This window comes from Peromyscus maniculatus, chromosome 15 (assembly GCF_049852395.1).
Source record: "Peromyscus maniculatus bairdii isolate BWxNUB_F1_BW_parent chromosome 15, HU_Pman_BW_mat_3.1, whole genome shotgun sequence".
Classification (NCBI taxonomy): Eukaryota; Metazoa; Chordata; class Mammalia; order Rodentia; family Cricetidae; genus Peromyscus; species Peromyscus maniculatus.
The window spans coordinates 71685946-71709835 of NC_134866.1; the positions used below are offsets into that span (position 1 = coordinate 71685946).

At 46.1% G+C, this 23890-nt stretch overlaps 1 protein-coding gene across 1 annotated transcript in view; it reads right to left on the reverse strand.

Annotated features, from left to right (window-relative positions):
• Cmya5 (cardiomyopathy associated 5) overlaps positions 1-21759 on the reverse strand; it is a 97145-nt gene extending 75386 nt beyond the window's left edge. Inside the window, exon 1 of the mRNA XM_076552068.1 lies at positions 21466-21759. Coding sequence (XP_076408183.1) covers positions 21466-21608 — 143 coding nt within the window. The 5' untranslated portion in view covers positions 21609-21759. The remainder of the gene's footprint in view (positions 1-21465) is intronic.
• Between the last annotated feature and the right edge of the window lie 2131 nt (positions 21760-23890).

The following is a 23890-nucleotide window of genomic DNA, read 5'->3' on the forward strand; positions in this document are numbered from 1 at the left end:
AAGTCAAGGACAGGTGATACAGCTCAGTGGTCGAGAATATTTTCACATGCACAAGGGCCTGGATTTGCTCTCTAGCACTACCAAACAGCAACAACAACAAAACCCTCATCCATCCATTTTTCCACTATGATTAAAAACGAGAGGATTAAAAAGATGCCAGCTGCAGAGCAGGGCGTGGTAGTCCACATCTGTAATCCTAGTTTCTCTGGATGCCACAGTCAGAGGAGTCCAAATTCAAGGCCAGCATGGACAACTTAGTGAGACCTTATCTCACAATGAAGTAAGAACAGGAGGAGTTGGGGGAGGGGGGATGATCTAAATACAGCACTCCTATACAAAATTCTTTTTAAAAAAAATTAAGGCTGGCAGGGTGGTGGTGGCGCACGCCTTTAATCCCAGCACTCGGGAGGCAGAGCCAGGCAGATCTCTGTGAGTTCGAGGCCAGCCTGGGCTACCAAGTGAGTTCCATGAAAGGTGCAAAGCTACACAGAGAAAGCCTGTCTCGAAAAAGAAAAAAAAAAAAAAAAAGGAAAAAAGAAAAAAAAAAAAATTAGGGCTGAACGTAGCTTGCTGGTAGAGCGTTTGCCTAACATGCACAGAGGCTTAGGTTCGATCCCCGAAATGGAGAAATTCACATTCAAACAGTGTTAGAAAGCACCAGGGCTGGTTCACGGCGTAGTGACCGCTTCAGCGTTCATGTGGGCAAGTCAGTTATTTGTGACCTTGGGAGCTGGGGACGCCTCAGCAGTGACATTCGTGGCACTGGGCCTGCACAGCTCTGCTGTGGGGAGCTGCCCTGTGTGCTCAGATGCTCTCCTAGGGTTCCTGGTCTACTAGATGCCAGTAGGGACCCCAAGTCCAGCTGGGACATCAGAAATGTCTGCAGGTCTACACTAGCTGAGAACCTCTGGTATAGACCTTAAAATGAAAAGAAGTGGGTAAGGATGGAAAGACAAAACAATGGAAAATAAGAACATCCGGAGAGTTAAACACAGGCTGACCGGTTTATCCCTGGGATTCTTCAACTACTGCTGAGTATTAGCTCGGAGCAGAAACTCCCCCAACCCCTGCTGGGAGATTCCTGTGAGTGCCTTGTGGTGGTTGCTAAGAGACCGAATGCTTCATCTGAGCGTGTCAGGTTGGGAGCTTTTAAATCAGTCATCAGGATAGACTTCTTGGCTGCTCCACTTTTTTAAACCTACAATTTGTGACTACAGTATGAGAGAGAATTTATCCAAAGAGCAGGAGAAATCTGGTAAGCTTCCCATGGTTGCCCTCCAGTAATTTTTCTTGCTAAATTTACAACAAAGAACCCCCACATAGTAGGTCTTGAGAACATTTCTACTGGGGTTGGGGATTTAGCTCAGTAGTAGAGCATTTGTCTAGCAAGCACACCCTGGGTTCAGTCCTCAGCTCCAGAAGGAAAAAAAAAAAAGAAGAAAGAAAGAAAGAAAAACACTACTATTAATAATACCCTGAAAAAAGTAAAACCCGGTTCAGCCATCGGATGGTTCTCCAGTTAAACTCAGTTGTCCGCTGGATTGGATATGAGGTTATCAAAGAGACATTCCTTTGGGGAAGTCTGTGGGGTGTTTTCTGGGCGGACCCTCCCCCAGAGTGGGCAACAGTAGCCCAGATACAGAGGTCTGGGGGAACCAGGGCTCCCTTTGTTGGCCTTCCCTCCTGCTGCTGCTGGGTCGGCCATCAGAACCCACTTCCTCCAGCGGGCTAAAGACCAGGACTCCTCCAGCACAGTCCAGGCCTCCGGCACCGGAATAAGACAGCCGAGGCATTCCGCCTCACGCCCCAAAGCAATTCTCTTCCTCTCTAGCATGCAGCTAGTCGTTGTTTGACTACCCAGCATGCACCATGTAAGCCATTCTAACAAGTGCCCTCTGTAACACGCATTCTTTCTATCAGTTCTGTTCCTCTAGAGAACCGTGACTGGTACATGGGGTCAGGAATTGTCTGTCTATGTAGTTAGGTGTGGTGGGTTACACCTCCCGGGTCTGTTTGGATAAACCATAGAGAGGGGAGTCTCGCTGGAGCCCCAGGAACTACCCTCCTACAATGGAGAGAAGCGCCCTGAGCGTACACTGAAAGCTGTGACAGATCACGACCATACACCTTCTCTTTCATTTTCCAAGTGTTCCTTCGCTGAATTCTTCTGTACTTCTCTAACTATGCCACCAGCAATCCTTCCAGGGAGATTAATCATATTGTTGCAGTTACTGACAACCCTTTGGATATTTTCTGTAGACCAGCTCCAGACGGTAACTCACTAACATCATTAGTTTTATATTTTCTGCAAGTACAGCAGGAGAAAATATGTTCAGTCGTGTATCACAGATAGCTCAGTCAGTAAAGCGTTTGCTGTGCTAGAGGACCTGAGTTCAGTCCCCAACACCCATGCAAAAAGCCAGACATGGTAGCACACACTTAGAATCTCAGCACTGAGAAGGTGGAGATATTCCTGGTGCTTTCTGGCCAAGCAGCCTATCCCAGTTAGCAAGTCCCAGGAAGAGACCCTGTCTCTATTTAAAAAGTGGACAGGACAACATTCTTGAGGAAGAACACCCTAGGTTGACCTCTGGCCTATGACCTCTTCATGTTCAAACACACACACACACACACACACACACACACACACACACACACACCTATGACCTCTTCATGTCTGAACACACACACACACACACACACACACACACACACACACACACGCGCGCACACACACCTATGACCTCTTCATGTCTGAACACACACATACACACACATGACAGAGAGAGAGCGAGAATTCTTCATTCTTGAAGTAATGATCTACAATGTATGTGTGCCAAAGCTCCTCGTTTTTGAAAGCAGTTGGTTTTCCTCTCCGATGTGGAAACAGAACCTGGAGGATCTCTGAAGAAGACAACCGAGAGAGGATCTTGGCCACTAAACTTGGCATCGCTCTCTTTAATATTCCCAGCCGTTGCCCAGGCATTTTATACTCTTACTCTCTACTGTTTTTTAGAGGATGACCATAGGTCAAATTCTGACATTAGGCTGGTTACAGGACCTGGTTACCATGGAAACCCATCAGCGGAGTTGCCCAATGAGAATGCCCCAGCAGGCCTAGATGACTGTCCCACCAGCCTGGCTGAAGGCCACCACTGGAGAAAAAGAACACAGAGCCCTCTTGCTGAAAACCCAGCCGGCAGCAAGGCCAGGCACCAGGGAGACTCTGAAATCCCAAGGGGGACAGGAAACAGCCTGAATGCAGCCCTGGAATGCTGTTGGTACACTAGGAAGTAACTTGTTAGTGGGTTGTCATCTCCAATTTGAAAGTCTGTAGGACCGGTAGGTCCATCAGTTGAACCTGTTCTGATGAAGAGGGCTGCTGGGCTAGATGGGATTACGGTAAAACTCTTCATCCTCCAGGGCAGCCTTCTGAGACATGAAGCTGCCGACATAGCTCTGAAGTAGTTCTAAAAATTAAGATGAATTTTCCATAGCATCTCTTCTTAAACACCCACAAAAGAAATTCATAAAACTCCAGTAAAAAAAAAAAAACAAAAAAAAAAAAACCTGCTTTTCACCTTCTTTAAAAGGATAACACGGACCCTTGGAATTACTTTTCCCCTGGTGTCCAGATGATTGTGGGCATTTTCTTTATCCTACACAAAACTTGAAACTAGCAGCCCAATCAGCTGCTACATGGAACACAAGAAATTATCAATGAGTTTTTCCTATGCGCTACATTCATACGGGAGTATGTGACTACAGCCTAGAACACTGTGAAAAATGGTTTTGACCTTGTGAGTGGTAGAAAGAACACTCTTGGAGAAATACAGTTTATTATCATACACTATGACATTTGATTTACCCAATACCCCTCTGAACCTTTAGACTGTTTCCATGTTATAAGAAAGATTGTGGTGAGCTGGGCATGTCGGCACCTGCTCAGACTCCCAGCACTAGGGAACCTGTAACAAGAAGATCACAAGTTCAGGGCTAGCCTGGGCTACACAGTGAGCTCTTTTGTTGTTGTTGTTGTTGTTTGTTTGTTTTTGTTTTGTTTTTTTGTTTTTTTTAAACACAAGTGCTCTAACAAAAATCTTTATAAGCACAACTTTCTACACATTTGTTTCCATAAAATAATGCTTTAGGAAATAGAATTTAAGATCAAAAGCACAATTATTTTTCAGGCTTTTTCGACGTATTTTCCAAACTTTCCCTCTGGATAGCATTTCTATCAGTAGTGTGAGGAGGCGCCTCTCATTCTTCCTACTCCCTTGTCAACACTTCCTACCCTGTGAGTCCTGTCTTAATAGCTGGTTTTAGAAAGTCAGCGTATGACCAAGTTGGCTCCTAGTGAGCTCATTGCCTTAATAGTGAATTACAGTACTTGAGGGTTCTGAGAACCCAGCTCTGACAGAGTGTTGCCTTGGTAACTCTATCCCAGAACTTATTGAGGCTACTTTGTATCATTATAGTTAATGTTCATCTTGTGTCTTTATCTGACGGGAAGTCTTGAGTGGGAAACTTCCTTGTCTCTTTCGAGTCATATGTACCACACCACCGGCTAGAAACAACATGGGATGGTGTAAGAAACGGCATCTTTACTTCCAAAAGGTTCAGGCTTGAGCCCTAGCTTACCACTTACAGCTGTGTGCAGTCTGATGTGTCCCCAAAATTCAAGAAAATTAATCAGCAATTGATCACAGTGAGGGGGTTAAAGGTAATTAGGTCCTGAGGATGGAGTCCTCATAAACAGGGGCCACAACATTTGAGAGAGAGAGAAGGGCCTTCTTGCTCCTTCCAGCATGTATGGAAGGACTCAGCAAGAAGGTCCAGTCACCGGTCACATCTGTGGCATTTTGCTCAGTGCTTCTCAGATTCCAGAACTGTGCACAGTGAGGTCCTGCTGAGTATATATTACCCAGTCTCGGGCATTTTGCTATAGCAAGGCAAGCAGACTAAGACTTTGTACAAATGAAGGTTACCCCTCATTTCCTGGGCTTGAAGGTTAAACAGGAGTCTAACACTATTTTGCAATAAGTATAAAATGCTCCAGTCTCAGACTGTCAATGGTTTGACTTACAATTTTTTAAATATACGGCGGTGTGTAAGCAGTAAGCATTCATTAGAAACCATACTTCATGTTTCGAATTTTGATCTTTTCCTGATCCAGTATTCTGTCTCGATGCTGGGCAGTAGCAGCAAGCCGCCGCCGCTCCCAGTCAGCCAGGCCGTGTGCCACAAGGGTAAATGACTGACACCCTGCACGCTCTGCTGCTAAGCAACGATGGCCACTACATGAGTTGCAGAAAATGCACTTTGACTTGTAATGTTTTTAGCGCACCAGGGGGTTATCAGGACGTTAAACCCAACATAAGCTGAGGGACATCTGAATGTTCTATTCTAACGAACGTTCTGGATGTTTGTTCTCTCACTTTTTCCTTTCCCCTGTTGGGTTCAAACTGTGCAGTCCCTACTCTGAAGATCTGCACATCCACTCTCATTAATTAATGAGGCTATAATCAAGGCAGACATCTCTTTCATAATGATTGCCTCTGGAAAGTATAACTAAGTAAAACTGATACATTTTGATATTAGTCTTCTACATAGCACTCATTCATCATTCATTCATTTGTTTGAGAACAGAGATTTCTAATAGAATCCAAATGCCAAGAGTGTATTCAGGCCTCAAGGCAGGGGGTGGGGGTTGGGATGGGGGAAGCAGGAAACCCAAAGGAGTTAAGAAAACTGCACTCTCTGCCTCTCTCTACATGTCTTCCTCCCCTCCTCACCCCTCTTCCTCCTCCTGTTCCTCTTCCTTTTCCCTTCCTCCTCCTCACCCATTCCCACCCCCCAGTACACACTCAACACAATCAACCCCAGATGACAGCCACAGTCCCAGAGTCTACAGCATTGTGCTGGAGTCCTTACTTTAGGGGGGGGCTATTTGTTTGCTGTTGTTTGGCATAAAAAATTGGTTCCACAGAGATTAAGAATTAAACACAGGAAGAGGCACTTTTCCAAGGAAAGATTATTTTCTTGCTTTTCCTTCTTCTAATCTCTGTCTCCCAGAGAAGGAGAAGAAACGGAGAGAGAAGAGTTCAACCTCGTGCCCGTGTGCTGGCACGCCTGGTGTTTATGAGGTGTGGAGCCTGGATGGTAGGATAGGCTGGAGCAGGGCTCAGGTGCTGAGACCGGAGGGTTCGCCTGCAGACTTCTGAGCAAGGGGCAATGCCTTCAGGGTAGCCGGTACGAGGAAGACTGCTCTACAGCTTTATAAACAGACTTGGGTATAAGCCCTCACTCAGACCCCATCTGACGTTCTCTCTTCCCCCTTACACACACACACACACACACACACATACACACACATACACACACACACACATACACACACACACATACACACACACATACACACACACACACACACATACACACACACATACACACACACATACACACACACATACACACACACACATACACACACACATACACACATACACACACACACATACACACACACATACACACACATACACACACACACATACACACACACATACACACATACACACACACATACACACACACATACACACATACACACACACATACACACACACACACATACACACACACACATACACACACACACACATACACACACATACACACACACATACACACACACACATACACACATACACACACATACACACACACATACACACACACATACACACACACACATACACACACACACATACACACACACATACACACACACATACACACACATACACACATACACACACACACATACACACACACACATACACACACACATACACACACATACACACACATACACACACATACACACACACACATACACACATACACACACACACATACACACACACATACACACACACACATACACACACATACACACACACACATACACACATACACACACACATACACACACACATACATACACACACACATACACACACACACACACACACACACACATACACACACACTCACTCACACACCCCTACCTTGTGTGCTTTGGGATTCCCATCCTAAGAAACAACTTTTATTTAACATTATATCCCTTCTCTTTTTCTGGACACCATCTCATATGCCAAATTAATCTCAGAAATTTTAGCTAATGTGATTCTTTTAAAAACTCACTTTGACGGGTGACGGTGGCTCACACCTTTAATCCCAGCACTCGGGAGGAGGAGGCAGGCTGATCTTTGTGAGTTCGAGGCCAGCAGGGCCTATAGAGCGAGATCCAGGAAAAGCTACACAGAGAAATCCTGTCTCAGGAAACAAAAAACAAAACAAACAACAAAACTCACTTTGAATAGTTTATAGAATCTACTTAGTATCTTTTAAAGATGTATTTGTGTGTGTGTATACATATGTGTGTATGTACGTATGTATGTGTCTGTGTGAGTATATGCTACATGTGTATGGGTGCCCATGGAAGCCAGAAGAGGGCATCAGATCTTCTGGAGCTCGAGTTACAGGCAGTTATAAGCCACCTACCACAGACTCTGGGAACCAAAGTTGTCCTCTAGAAGAACAGAAGGGACTCTTAACCACTGAGCCATCTTCCCAGCCATATATTTACCACTTTTTTTTACTAGTAAAATTAACCAATAACTTTCAAAGATAAAAATAAATGCCATGTAATACACTAGTGCCCCCCCAAAAGCAAAACAAAGTTGAGTAGGTAGGTCTCTCAAATGTTGGTACCTGTCCCGTGTCCCCCTCTTCAAACACCAAACAAATGGGCCCTGACTCTCTATGTCCATGTTAACAGAGAAGAGAATTGACACCTCTTGAATCCTATTTCTACCCACTGCAGATCTTATATAAACCATGGAGTTATCCACACTGTGAGTTGAGGTACCATTCTCCAGAAAGGGACTGGCCTGGTTTCTACCATAAGGATCAGAAGGGATTCCTTTTCTGACAATCCCAGATAGCTGAGGGACTTCCTTAGAGCTCTGAAACCCCAAAACAGACACCATCATGTATAAGAGAGTGTGTTGGGCACCCCCTTCCTGGTTGCTTTTACTATGAAATGGAAAGTCCAGGCTAGAACGCACAGTATAACCAGTCAGAACCTGCTAGAACTTACTGGGGAAGATACTTCATAAGGCTGTATTTGTTTGCTGCAGACTTTATCAGAATAACTTTGAGACGTATTAATAGTTTTTTCCATTGTTTCAATAAAATGTAAAATATCTATAGAAAGAGCAAACTCTACTAGGTCACATGTCAAATGAGCTGAGAACCAAGGAATGAGCCTGAAGGAAGTTGACTCAGTGCCCCTCAAGCTCTCCCTGGCAGGCTAGCAACTGCTCTCTCCTCCCAGTCAGAGAGTCCGTCACTCGGGGGGTTCTGGGAAGACAGACTGGCAGTGCTGGATGCTGCCCCAGGGGTGGCCCGCACACCATTCACACCTCAGGAGGTGGCTGGTAGCTCTCTGGGTTCTCCAGGGTAACAATAGAAGTTACAGTTCCTGCAGTGTTGGACTGTGGGGACGGAAGTGTCCACAGGCAGCCTGACGTCTAGTGACCAATAATAACTGAGAGTTTCTTTATCAAACTTCTAACAGTGTGTGTGTGTGTGTGTGTGTGTGTGTGTGTGTGTGTGTGTGTGTGTGTGTGTGTGTAGGCCAAAGGTTGATTTTTGAAGGTTTTCTTCAATTACTTCTCCACGAATGTGGTAACAAACACCACATTTCTCTCTCAGTGCTAGGCAACCACTAATATCCTTTCTGTCTCTATGGTTTTGTTATTCTGGATATTTTGTATAAATGGGATTACAAAATACATGATCCTCCATGTCTGGCTTCTTTTCCCTTAGCCTGCTGTTTCCAAAGTTCATCCATACTGTAGCATGTCAAAATTCTTAGTTCCCTTTTATGACGAAATAACAGTCTCCTGTATGGGCCATATTTTCATTTAATGTTCATTAGTTGGCATACATTTGAGTTGTCACCCTTACCAATGCCCATTTCCTTGTGGTTTTACTTTGCATTTTTTCCAATGGTTCACAACAGTGAGCATGTTTTCTTATGTTCAGTGGACTTCATATACTCTCTTTGGAAAGCCATCTATTTGGATCCTTTTCCCAATTTTAAACGGGCTTGTCTTTTTATGTTTGAGTTACAGTAAATCATGAGACTTGTTCTGAGGCGTGCTTTGAGGAGCCCTGTTTTCTACCCTTCCCAGGAGCCTCTGGTGGACCAGGTCATCCTCTGCTTACGCTGGTCAGTTAGCTTCTGTTACAGCTCACAGCCCCCTCCCCTGACAAAAGTTCAGCACACTCATCTGGAGACCACAACCTAGGTGAGGCTCCGTTAGCGATGTGGAATCTGTTCAGTAGCTGTTCTGTGCCCAAAGCCCAGGCTTCTGAGCTGGGATTCTAAGCAGTTAAATGGCAAAAGTCCATCTAAGGAAGCCTAGGGGTGGACAAACGGGAGCGGGCAGGCTGAGCGAGCATTGTGAACTGGAGCGGAAGGAGCAGAGAAGTCTAAGAAGCGGTTGCCCTTTCTTGCCATTTTCTTCTAAGATAAGCTAGGCCACTGAACCTGACAAGTTTTTAAATAAGACCCCTTTCCCCTCAGCGTTTTCTGCCTTGTTCCCCCAGCTGTGACCTCCTCCCTCTGCTAGCTTAAGGTGGTGTCCAAAGACCCCACTCATATTTTTTCCCCAAAAAGTCAGGTATATAAATAAAGTGGGGATCCTAATTCTATCAGCCAATCAGTTTAACCACACATTTGGTTGCCAGGCAGGTTTAGCTTACATCTCAACATAACTAACTCTGTACATGTTATTTCTCCCACATTTAATCTTAGATTTTTATTTTAAGGAGTCTAGGAAGGAAGAATGTCACTTTCTCTGGGGACCCGGTGACAAGGGTTTGGAGGAGGTTCTTTTCTGCTGCTTCCTGGAGGGCGGCCGGTGTCCACTCCTGCCAGCAAGAAAGACCGGGTATAACTGTACAGCCACAAATGGGACCCACTCAATGCTAAGCCCCTGTCTCTCCCTTCCTAGGGCCCTCTGTCCCAGGGCCAGACCCAAGATGACATGGACCTGTTATCCCAGCTCTTGGGAAACTGAGGTGGTAGAATTGCTATGAGTTTGAGGCTAGCTTGGGTTACATGTGAGTTCTAGGCCAGCCTGAGCTAAAATATGAGACTCCAGCTTAAAAAAAAAAAAAAAAAAGTACATGGGGAGTGTATCTGGAGTGGTTATGGTACGAATGAGGGGTGAATATGATGAAAATACATTATATTCATATATGAAATTCCCAAAAAAATTAATAAAAATATTTTTTAAAATATAAAAGAAAAAGAACGCTAGATTGAAAAACTTAAAAATTTACTACATTACACTTAACATAAAGTCTGTCTTTTAAAGAACGTATCAGAATTTCATGGATATTATCATAATTTCCCAGTAAATGTGTATCATGTGGTCCTATTTGGCATGTAGAAGAGTGTTTTGGTGTTGCCAGCTTTGACCTTATGAAACCCAAGACGCTGGGTTGCCTAATGTCTATTTTTAAATGTAAGACTGACTCTATTACACATTAAGAAACCCAATACAGCAAAAGTGCTGGTCAGCGGCTACTTCCCAGGCCTTTTATGCTTGTGCTAAAAAAAAAAAAAAAAAAAAAAAGTAAACTGAAATAATCATTTTAAAATAGTGAAATTGGGGCTGGAGAGAGGGCCCAGCAGTTGAGAGCACGTGTTGTTCTTGCCCAGATAGGGTGGCTCACAACCACCTGTAACTCCAGCTCCAGGGGTTCCAACACCCTTTCTGGCCGCTGCAGGTACCCACATACATGTGTGCATAGCCACAAACAGACAAATACATATACACATAATTTTTTAAAATAATAAAAATATAAATAGTAAAATTATGCTCAAATAAGAAGAAGTTGGCTAGCGAAGAACAGGCATTTCTTTAATAAGCACTATATGGAGTACATGTCTTTACATACATTGCCTATTCTGTGTTGTGTACGTTTACACATGATCTGAAGACAAACAGGAGAGTTCCAGTACTTATTCTTCCCAAGAGCATGCTGGCACCCTTGTTTATATCCTGCAAGCTGCTGAAATTATGTAAATTATTCAGCATTTTTTCCCTCCAGTTTCTCTCTCACAAAATAAGGGTGAAAGCAAGGCCGGTATCGTTGAACTGTTGTGTTAAAACGACGCTCAAGATAACGGTGACAAGGCCCAGGATGAGTGAGGTGGTCCTTGAGCCAGTGTTGACTCCCCTTCCCTTCTGTGGGCCTCTGTCACTGGTCCCAAACAGAAGAGGGTCAGGGAGATGACATCAAAGCGTCCTCTAGGGCGAGCGCCATCAGCAGCCAGGCTCCCTGCCAAGTCCATGGCAGAACAGTAACCAGCTTTTGCTGTGGGTGGAGGGTGGGTTGGCAGCAGGGACCAGACAGAGACTTAGAGAAAACCACGAGGGGTCTGAAGAGACCATCCCTCAGCTCCCGGGACCGACCCACTTCACCTCGCAGTGACTTCGGTGACGAACAGCTATCTGGCCACTCCAGGGTCTGGAGTAGATACAGTAGAAACTTCGCCTCTTGTTCACTCCGTGTTTACACACCCGGCCCCGAGTACACCCCTGGTGTACACCTGTTGAGAGATAAGGCTCTTCACTTACTAGGGTTGCTCTTCTGGAAGGGGAGGGATTATTTTTACCTACAAATCAGTATAATTCTAAGTATCCTAGTGAGATCAGTCACTAAGAGGGACTTTGTGGTGAATGTACATGTCTTAAGTTTTTAAAGTTACAAATAAAAATTAGACACAGTTATGGTACAGAATGATGAGTGACGGTAAACACGTGGGGTTTCTTGAGGAAAACACATACAAAGGAGCTCTGTGGGTCTGGGGGTTTTGAGGTTTCGCTTGGTAGGTAGGGCAGTGTTGAGTAATCTTCCCACATGTATTGGACTTGACCAGATCAATGGGTAGAATTTTTAAATTGAAGACATTCCAGTAGGCTTAATAGAGAACTCTTCTTTGAGCAAAAAGCAAAAACCGTTTTTATCCCTCATCTATGATCTGGCTAAAGGGCCAGTCTAGGGCAGTGGTTCTCAACCTTCCTGTAGAGACCCACAGAGGTTTCCTAGTGAGAACTTACCCAGGGTCTGAGAATCTGAGCTTGCTTTACCCAGCAGGGCTGCACAGGGGAATGATTGGACCTCGGGCATGGTTACCAGGTGTTTGGAAGGGGTACACTTGGCTGTGTGGTATGCTTTGATCTAGCAAAGGGAAGGAAGTCTTTTGCCCCACCCCTTGACATTGTTATAAAAAGCCCTTTTGAAGAGACAGAAGGGGCCGGTGGATTTTGATCCAGGTCCTCCCGAAGCTATCCTGTGTTTCTGTCTGTCTCCTCTCCGCTATCTTTCTATCTGAAAGTTTCTTATCTCTCTCTCCTCCTCATAGGAACCTTTAAAAGGTGGGAGCTGGCCTCCCCCACCTTCCCAATTCTTCAGCCCTTTAGTACAGTTCCTCATGTTGTGGTGAAAGAGAGGAAGAAAGAAAGGTGGTGATGTTTTATTTGTGCTCTGACAAATAAAGCTTGCCGGAAAATCAGGAGGAGCTAGCCACTAGTTAACCGTAGAGGTCTGGAGGTCTGTACAGACAGACAGGAAGTGATAGAGCTGGCCAGAAAGAGGAAGTGATAAGGCGGGGTGGAGAGAGGTGAGAACTTGTGGCTGGCTGCTCTGCCTCTCTGATCTTTCAGCTTTCACCCCAATATCTGGCTCTGGGTTTTTTTTATTAATAAGACTTTTTAAGATTTGTGTCAGAGAGAGGTTGGGGGAAGAGTTAAATTATCTATGTGGTTAATAGTGTATTTCTTTCTATTAGTTAACACTGGACTACACAAAAGATTCTTCTCATGTACAAAGCACAGCTGGTCTCTTACATGTGACTCTAAGTTTTCTGACATGGAAGAAGGATTTTTGTTCTAATGTCTGAGTGGTACCACGCTTTCCCTAAGCCTGCGCTCAGCACAGCCAGGCAACACAACAATCTTGCTGTTGCCGCGTTCTCAGTATGCCCCACGCTTTAGTAGGTCTGCTGTTTTCAAGTAAGACAATTTAATTCCAATTCTTGCATTTTCCCCTCACTGTTCAAAGTCTCATCAAGGACAGAGGACAGCCACACAGCCAACACTTCAGCAGCTCCTAGCATTCTGGCCTCTCTCCTCCCTCAGCCTCTGGCATCCCAGGCAGCCAGGCACCCTACCCCCAGCGCTTTCCACTGACCTCAGAAGAGGGCTAGCTCGAATAACACCCTTGTCAGAACACAAGCAAGCCAGCGAAAGACACCACACAGATGGACATGTGACGCAGACTGCTCTGTACCGATAACCTTCATCTCCCAAGAGCGTGCTTCCCTGTGGCGAGTTACATCGGGATGCTGTTAGGAAGCGGAATGCTATCAGCCCACGTCGGCACGTTTTCCACGGGCCTGCTAACGCTGCAATGGAGGATGATTTTTAAGTTTTAGGCACTGCTATAAACACCCCTGTGCTTCCATACAGAAAATAACCTTGAGCCACAGAAGCTGTTGTAAAACAGAACTAACCAAAGGTTCCTGAGTAGTCATGGGGAAGTAATGAATTCTCTCCCCAAGTGCCTGCCTGGAGGAGATTTCTACCAGGGTCCAAAACAGAAGCTACACGTGGCTGAGGATACTAATCTGAGAGAGATCAAATGAATCTAAGCACACTGATTTCTTCAGTCCATTCAGTTTATTCTTCTAAGTCAATTCTATCTACAGTTTCTTTTCTGTTCTCATACTTAGCTCCTCTCAGTCCCTTCTGCTCTCAGTCCCTTCTGCTGTTCTCTCATGTCTTTCTAGTTCTTTCCATCTCTGTCCTCATCTTTGTTCTTCTAAATAATTCTCCCAGTGCTGTGAGGGAACCAGTATATATACATAAGCAGTAATTCTTTGGTAAAGCAATGCAAGGCTTAAAGTTTTCAGGGTCTCAGAGAGAGGTGATAAGGATCCACACATAAAGCAATAATTGTCAGCTTCCAATTACAACCCCAAAAGGGGAGTGACTGAAGGGGAGTTCTCTGGTAGGGTCAACTAAAGGCTAAGATCAGTTAGGGATTCTAGGAATAGCACCTGGCTGAGGAGGAATTAAAACTTAATTTGCACAAGAAGGAAGCTTGGCATCTATCACCTGCCTGGCATTGTAGGCAATCTCCTTAGATCAGTGGGAAGTAACTGTCTTAACTCAGTAACTAGCAAATGGCTAAAATATCATCCCAGGAATGTGAGCAGTAAATCTCTCAAATTAGGGTCTTGTGTAAATAAACCAGGATGAAGGTAAGGAGTTGAGGATTTAATTGTTAGTGGTTATTTTCTCTATCTGTAAGTGAGGTGAGCTAATTCTTATCTATGTGCAGCTTGTCCTTGGATAATAAGTTATCTTTGTTGAAATACTTTTGTCTGGAGAATGGCCCTGGCCAGATCTATGTTAATGAAAAATAAACACAGCTGGGGGCAGTTGTCCAATTACCCCAAATGTATAGGGAAAGTCGTGCCCAAGATTGAGATGCAATCGTGAGATTACATGTACATGTACACATAACATGGAGATGCATGGTAAATGGGGAGAATCAGGCTGTTATTGCACAAGAAGTTTACAACTAGAGACAGCCAGTTCATTCAAAAGGCAGTAATTCCATAACGCCTTGCGTGATGATTTCCTCTAACAGAACCCTTGGTTCTGACAGGTTGACCTCCTGAGCACTAGTTGTCGCCTGCTGTATACTCTCATGGCCGACAGCTCTCAATAGGGAAGACAGAAAGAAATGGGTTCAATCAGAAAACAAAAGAAAACTGAGTGTCTGTTGACACATCTCTGCATACAGGGGACTGTGGGTCTGAGACATTCAGGCAGTGTTTGCACCTGGTGCGCTCTCGAAACTTAGACAAATGACAGTGTGGACCCACCGGTGTTTAGTCTTTAAGGAAATGCCACAACCACCACTAAAAACGCTTTGTTTGGATTCCCGAATGGCATGATAGAGACAACAGAGCTTCTTAGTTTTACCTAGAATAAAAACCTAAGTCCCGACCACAGCCTGTGATGTGTGTGGTGTGAGGATGTGGTAGAGGGTGTGTGGTGTGTGTATGTGGGGGCCGGGTGGTCGCACATGTGTGTTCGGGAAGAAGCCAGACGCCAGTCCTGGGTGACTTCCTTAATCGTTCCTTTTATATTAAAGCAGAATATTCCACTTGAGCCCAGAGCTCAAAGATTTGGCTAGTCTAGCTAGCCAGCTTGCCTCAGGGATTCCGTCTCATCTGCCGAGCACTGGGATGCAGGCAGGCCACTGGTGTGTGCTGGAGATTCCCAGCTCGCTCCTCCCACTTCATGACAAGGGCTTTACCCACTGAGCCACCCCACCCCCAGCCCCAGATCTGCAGCCTGGGGTTCTGGCACTCACCCTTGACGACCCTTCCCTTTGCTCACTCCACTCCTGCAGCCTCATCTCCTTGTGCTCCTAACATTCCCACCCCAGTGCCATGGCTCCTGCTCTTCACTGGCCAGAGACACCTTCCTTCAGGCTCTGCTCAGATGTGGCCTGGCAGAGGGGCTTCCTTACCACCCTATCTTTGCCATGCTGTATTTCTCTCCCTAGAACCGACATCCACCCGGGACATTGTATTTTATCTGTTAACTCGTTTTGGAAGGCCAGTTTCAGGAGGTGTGCATTTTGTTCTCTCTACGCCCTGCTTGTCTTTTGGGCCTAGGCAGTACCCGGCACACTGTGGGGAGTCCGACGAGTATCTGCAGATGGACCAAACTGGTGAGCATTAGGCTGGGGTCCAGACACCTGGGGTCTGCTCTGAGTTCTACCAGTGAAAAGCGGTTCCACTTCGAAAAACTGTCCCTTGACACTGGGTTTCTGAATCTGTAAAATGATTGGCTGGGAACAGATGTCCCTCTGGCCTCTCCTGGCTCTAAGATCTGTAGGTTTTACAAATTTGCTTTGGCGGACGGTCTTGGATAAAATTCTAGCAACACCACTTTCTTTGCATAGGCATGAAATACAAGCCTTCTGGGACACCTCATTATGTCCCAAAGTCCTCTTCTAGGGGTGCAGCTTCTTCTGCAGCTAGGATGGAGCCTAGGACTCCCTCTGCACTTTGAGGTGCTTCCAACAGAACCTTCCCTTCAATCCTGTTGATGGCTAATGACATAATTGTGTTTTTCTGCTACTTTCCCTGGATGTGACTTCCTTGAGGACAGTAGTAAATTCTTAATCACTTTGTCCACAGCACGAGTCACAGTCTGTGGCTCTCTGCAAATATCTACTGCATGAGCCAAGATAAGATCCACTGGGACAAACCTCTGCTCAGCCAAAAGCTGCTACCATCTCTTTCCCCTCACTAATGAATGGCAGGCCAAAGTAGGGCTTTGCTTCTGGTAATGACCTATCTGAGGGCCGTTAAGAAACTAAAATTGCTGAGAGCTACTGAGAGTCAGGTATGCCCTCACACTTTCTCAGTTTATTTATCCTCACGACCACCTAGTAATTAGAAACTAGTAGTGCCCTGGGGCCAGCAGCATAGCCCTTTGGTAGAGCACTTGTCTAGCAAGCAACAACCAGAATTGGTTCCTTAAATGATGAGAATGAGCTTTCTGAACTCTAAAGGCATTTTTGTCATTAGAAGGGATATTGTGGAATATTCCTTTACACTGTGTGAATATATGTCACTGTGATTGGTTTAATAAAGAAGCTGACTGGCCAATAGCTGGACAAGTAGATGTTAGGCAGGAGAGCCCTATAAGTGTTAACTAGTAACAAGCCTGAGCTATTGGCCAAGCATTTATAATCAATAGTAAGCCTCTGTGTGGTTATTTGGGAATTGATTGGCGGGACAGAAAACTCCACCTACAGGATATTTTTTTTTTACCATAATGATAGCTAATTCTACATATTATACCTGGAAGGGTAAAAAAGCATTTTAATTAGTTGGTTTGAGTTTTAATAGTAAAGGTGGGTTTTTTTTATAATACCATGTACTATGCATTCACCGAAAATAAAATTAGGAATTCAAATAAATTTCTACTCAATTATTATGGTATCACTTGGAAACAATCACTATCAACCTTGTTAAGCCTTAATCTCCTAGGCTTTCTCTAGTATATTCATTTTATGGTTGATGTCTGTCCTCCCTTGTTTTCTCTTGCTGTGATAAACAGCAGCTTATTGATCACACTCTGTCCTTGAGGGAGGTCAAGGCAGAAACTAAGCAGAGGCCATAAAGGAATGCTGCTTACTGACTTCCTTCCCACAATTCAGGACCGCCTGCCATCCCTCAGGAATCATCAGTCAAGAAAATGTCCAGTCTGAGGGAGGGGTTTTCTGAACTGAGTTTTCTCTCTTTCCACACAACCCTACCTTGCACCAAGGTGACAAAAATTTACCAGTACGTCATTTTATATTATGAAAGCATTGTATTATAAAACTATTGTATTGTGTGGCTTAGTAAGATTACATCAAATAGATGCACCGTCCACCATTCTGTTAACACTGCTTAGATTGTTTCCACTTTTAAACTCATATATGCTTCTCCATTTTAAATGTTAGTTCCTAATGCAAGGGGGGGGTGCTCAGCTGCTAAAGTGCCAGCTACACAGGCGTGAGCACCTCACTTCAGATCCCTAGCCTCCACATAGAAGCTGGTCACGGCAATGTCATCTGTAACTCTGGCATTGGGGGTTGGGAGAAGCAGAGACAAGTGGATCCCTGGAGCTCATGGGCCAGGCGACCTCGCTAGATCAGTGAACTCTAGGTTCAGTGGGAGACCCTGTCTCAAAATATAAGGTATAGTGTGATCAAGAAATCCAACATTGACCTCTGGCCTCTACACCCACACAATTAGTTTGTAACTGTAGTTTCTGGCCTTTCAGGACACCTAGGCAATGTCTGTGCTTAAGCAGGGTGAAAATGCCACTACAGTATGGCGATGAGGTCTTCCTGCTTTCTCTAGTGACTTCTCAGAGTAAAAGCTAAGTGGAGTCAGTGTCCCCTAGTATAAGGAAGGACCCCTCCTCGAAACAATGAATGGTCAAAGCACCCCGACTTGCTGTGTACACACACTGGCTCACACTACATCTTAACAATTTCTTGCTTTTTTTTTTTCATCCTCAGTGAATGATATATGAGGCTCCGGTTTTCTCCTCCAGAACAGGACAATGGCCTTGTCACCCTGCTGGGAGGGTCTAACGTAAGACAACACAGGTAAACACCTGGCGCTGTGCCTGGCATAACAAAGCCCTCTTCTGAGTGTCGAACTCCTGTGCAGGCGTCCAAGGAGGGCGACTCTCACCTTCCAGCTACCAGCGCCTATTCCAAATTCTCACTTCCATTCTCAGAGGAACACAGAACCTCAGACCGCGTTTCTAAACTCACACACAATGAAGTGGTCTGACTCCTGACCACACTGGGGTGAGAGAGAGCTACCACCACTTCCTATTAGCCCATCTCGGTCCACACTGTAGCTATCACTTCTCTTTCTGCTGCCTCCCTTACAGAAACTGCTGACATCCACCTTCCCACTCTACCTGTCAAGAATACTGTTCTCCGAGTGCCGTCTGTTCTCTCAGATCCTGTTCAGAAGTTTGCTCATCATCTAGGTCAAAAATCAGTGGTTTTCCAGGTCTCCATCACCACCTACCTCAGTCCCCTCTGCCTATTCTGACTTGTTTTCTTGCAGTGTCTACTTTACCACCTACAGTCAGGACAGGCTGAAGTTTACCTCAGATGAATTACATCCTCACCTGAGGTCCTAGCTCTTGGCAAAGGGCAACCCAGCAGTGGTGCCTGAAACTGTCCGATGGGATGACCACATTGTAATGTAAATAAGCTTCTCGTTACTTTGGAAAACATTGGCTGGGCAAGAATGTGAGCACCCCACACATCACTATGAGTCTCTCCTTTACATGCCTGGGAGTCACAGGTCCCCTACTCCTGCAGCCATTTCCCATCAGCACCTTCTCTGCACTCTCTTTATGCATCCCCTGCCCATCTTCTGAAATCCAGCCTGTGGCCAGTACTCCATGATTCCAGAAGTTCTACCCTCCTGTCTGGCCTTCCACAGTACCTGTGTTTACTGGCTGGTTTTGTCTATCAGCTTGACTCAACTAGAGTCATCAGAGAGGAAGGAGCCTCAGTTGAGGAAATGACTCTGTGAGATCCAGCTGTGAGGCATTTTCTTATTCAGTGATCAATGAGAGAGGGTCCAGCCCCTGGTGGGTGGAGACACCCATGGGCTGGGGGTCCTGGGTTCTCTAAGAAAAAAAGGCTGAGCAAGCCATGGGAGGCAAGCCAATGAGCAGCACTCCTCCATGGCCTCTGCATCAGCTCCTGCCTCAAGGACCCTGTCCTGTTTGAGTTTCTGTCCTGACTTTCTCAGTGATGAACAGTAATGCTGAAGTGTAGGCCTAATAAACCCTTTCCTCCCCAACTTGCTTTGTGGTCATGGTGTTTCGTCACAGCAATAGAAACCCTCACTAAGACATCATGCTTTATTCTCTGCTTGGATTCTAACTTCTTTAGCATATAGTCAAATACTCCTCATCATTTCTCTCTTTGCCCTCAAAGCTCTTGAGAGCAGAAGCTGGTTCCTTCTTGGTAGTTGGCTTGGTAAGCATGTAACCTATGGTTCGAGACTTTTAACTATTTTCCCTTATCAGTGTCACACTACGTGTATACATGGGACTACATGTATATGCATGTGGAGAACTATTCCTCACATCCAATGTAATAAGCATAGTAAAAAGAAAAAAAAAGCCTTTTAGACATGTAAAAATAGCTTAGTCAGGAACCCACTACACCCAAGGCTGCACCTAATAACCAGAACCAATGACATCACTCACCATAACAAGACACAGTCCCAACCCCACGATGCCCACTGGACAGTATCTAAGGAGAGACCAAGAGCAATGCTCTGCTCTGCACATCTGGAGAGGCCGGGATCCTGACCCTCACTTCAGACACTTCTGTTAGAGACGGGACCTGACCTTGGGGAGAAAGGCTTAGGACCACAGTTAAAAATGTAGAGTGTGACCCTTGTGTGATGACCCTAGCATAATGAAATATAACTCTTATTATACTGACTACGTGTATCTACCTTCCTGCTTGCAACATACACTTTACCTTTCTTTTTTAAAGGCAGTCATACTGCTATCACTGCCCTGGAACTCACCAAATAGGTGGGGTTGACTGGACAGTGAGCCCCAGGGATTCTGTTTCCATCTCCCTAACATGGAGATTACAAGCACAAGCCACCATGTTGGGCTTTTTATCAGTGTTCCGGTACTGAACGTAGGTATTGGGGATGGAACTTGGGTCCTTGTGCTTACAAGGTAAACACTGTACCAGCTGAGCCTCCCCTCCCCCGCCCCTGCACCCCCCTCCCCCGCAAGCCTTCTGTGCCACCCTTGGGCTACTTCAACTTCAGCTCTTCTGGCCTCGGTGGGGCATTCTGAAATGGTACACATTCACTTGCCTCCCCCTCCCCGCAAAGCCTTCTGATAGGAGTACCCAGGAAGAGCTATCATTGACTGACATATGCTTAGGATAAAATAGGGCACCCACACTACTATTCTCCTTTTAGACCTGCATGAAAAGGGACAACGTGGACAGAGTCCCACTTTTTTTTATGTATAGTATTACTTTATCTCGTTCACCTTATTGATAAGTAGATATTTAGGACCAGAACGAATCTTAGGACAGAAGTTGCTGAAACAGCTCTCAATATAGCCGAGCTGGCCTTGCAATCACGGTTTTCCTGCTTCTGCCTTTCTATTATTGGAATCATAGGGGTGGGCCATTACACCTGGCCTTCATGATTCTTTCCTCTAAGAAATGTATGCGGTGTTTGCACCAAAATTAAGTTTCCATACAGCAAACTAGCCTAGCGCTAGAACTCCAGGAGGCCGCCGCCATACCTTTGTAGGTAATGGACAGCTTTCTCTGCCTCCAGATCCTTCCCCACGCTCAGGCAGGCAAGATTGATCGGCGCGGGGAGCCAGGGGCAAGCATTCCAGCCCAGTTTTGCGGTTAGGCAGAACCCCAAGTAAGTCTCCAAGAATAAACGAGCAAGTCACAAGGAGCTGGGAGGCGGGGGTGGGGGTGGGGGCCGACTGTGAACTCTGCTGCAGGCGGACCTGTCACTCCAGCTGACAGCAGGAACCCTCCACCTTCAAGTTTTTAAAGAAGGCGGTGCGCCCCAGACGGAGAGCTTGGCTCTAGGGAAATGAACTCCTGAGGTTGTAAAGGGAAAGGGAAAGGCCCCGGGGGCGGCCAGCGGCCCAGCGAGACACCTGTGGAGTGGGCAGCACAACAGCCTCAGGCTACCTGGCGTCGGGCTCCTCCTCCGACTCGGCCTCCTCATCCTCGCCCTCCGATGACTCCTCGGTCTCCAGCTCCTGGGCCGCCTCCTCCTCCGCACCCCAGTTGAGGAAGCCCTCAGCGGCGTGTCTGCTGTCACCGCTCGCCATCGCGCCTGTCCCGGCCGGAGTCGGAGCTGCCCGCGCCGCGCCCGGTGTTCTCCGTCTGACTGCACTTCGCCCGGGCCGCGGGGCTGCTCGGGTTCCTGGCGCGCGGGGCGGGGGCGCCCCAAGCCTTTAAATAGAAGGCGTCAAGAGTTTCGCCACTGAGCTTCTGGGGCCCGGGCTCAGCTCTCCCTGGTCCGGGTCGCCTGCCAAAGGCCCCGCCCGCCTTGGCAGATCTTGGGCGGCCTTTGGGACCGGGGCAGATTGCAGTGCCTAGGGCGGCACCTGGGCGTCGAGAGACCCGCCTGCCCAGCCTTCCATCCAGTGACCTGACGGGTTTTACACTCCAGCTGAGCTGCTGGATGGTTCCTTGAAGCCTGGGACTTGCTTCCCTTATTCCTGATGTTATGGTGCCAGTTTGTAGATAGCTTAAGGTCTCACTGCTAGCACGGTGACAATGGGAAACTTGCTAGACGCGCTGATACAAAGGCTCACTTTCCAACCATCAGGCCCCACTGTTCCAGGGAACCTCTTAAACCACACTACCCAGAGGTGTGTCCATGGGACCGAGATCTCATTGGATCACGTAAAGCCGGTGCTTAAACTCTCAACCGCAGCTCTAGGACTAAAGCCCAAGGTTCTCTGAGATCAAATCCTGACTAATCCCCTTTCAGAAATCAGGAATTTACACTGTACCAAATAGAACGCCTTCTGCCTATTTACTTATTCAGGATCACCACCTTTCTCTGAAATCTCCAGGTTTGAACTTGTTGCTCCTCTCCAGCAGCCTACTGAGTATGTTGATACCTAGCAGACGATGTTCATCTCTGTCCCGCCACCCGGTTCTTAGAAGCTCCTAGGCTGGCCAAATACCTAGGGCAAACCACAGTATGTAAAGAATGCTTCTAAAAAGGCCAGACCTGTGTGTAGTAGTGAACAGGCAGGAATGTATCCTTTCCTGAGAAGGGCTCTGGGGCTACAACTCCAAACTTTTATTTTTAATCACAGTGGATTCTACTTACAGTTTAGTTTGAAAAGAAGACAGGAAGGTAGGTATTATTCTCTAGCTACAACAGCTTGCATGCTGTGCACCAGGCATGTGAACAAAGGTGTAGATCGGCAGGCTCTTTTACCACTGATTTTGCCAAGATCCTATTTCAAATAATCCAAAACAGAATTGTTTACCGAGTCCACACTTTTAACACTAACAATACTTTTACAGCACATACAAACATATAGAAATGGAGCAATCAACATACACAAAATAAAATGTAACATTCACACAAAATTGAAATTGTAAATAATTTGTCTCCTGCTGCAGATATTAGCTCAATGGGTAGTACACTTACCTGTAGTGGGTAGCCATTCCAGCTTGGATCTGGAAGCTCCAACCCCCATTGAGACTCTGGCAACTGTCACGCCTACAAGGCGGGGCGAGGGGAGGTGCTGGAAACCTGAGAGCTGGATCGGCAAGCGCTCACTCTGGGCGCGCTCTCTGCGCCTGGACCCTGGATGGTGGAGATTGATTGTGCAGAGCTCCAGAGAACACCGCTGGATTGCGATACGCCTTCCCCAGACCCCTGCGACCTATCCATTCCTTCATTTGTAAGTCATCCACTAAATAAATCTTCCTTTTAACTACGTGGAGTGGCCTTTATAATTTTCCCCAATATCTGGCGCCCAACATGGGGCAAATTCCAAAGGTATGGGCGGCTCCTGCCCTCAGCCTGTTCCCCGGCTGGCGGGTACCTAAACCCGCCTGCAAAGTTCCATATAACCAGTCCATTCCCGAAAAGGGGAGCAGCTAGTCCGGTCTCAGCTCCCTAGCTTAGCCCCGAGACCAGTGAAAAACCGCTGCGAGTGAGGTATCCGCACCCGGCTCCCGGCCATCCCGCCATCTGCCTCCAGCTGCCGCCAGCCAAGGTCCCCAGCAGGCCCTGCTTTGGAGCTGTACCAGCACCGCCTGCTGGTTGAAAAGCGCTACTACACCCCCCATACCACAGAAAGGTAAGATAAGCAAACCAGCATTTTATTTCAAGTAAAAGTACTTGATAATTTTACATCTTAAAATTGACTAACAAATTTTGAGTAATTCTTGTAATATGGCTGACAACATTACCTCACAAGAATTTAAAAACCTTTTTGCCTGTATGATGAATGACATTCTCCTGGAAATATATGACCTTCCTCAGGCGTATTTGGCCTGTACCATTTTGGCATTCATCGTAATAATTCACACAGTGTTCAAACACTGCTTTAATAATAAGAACAAAGATGAGTCATTATTG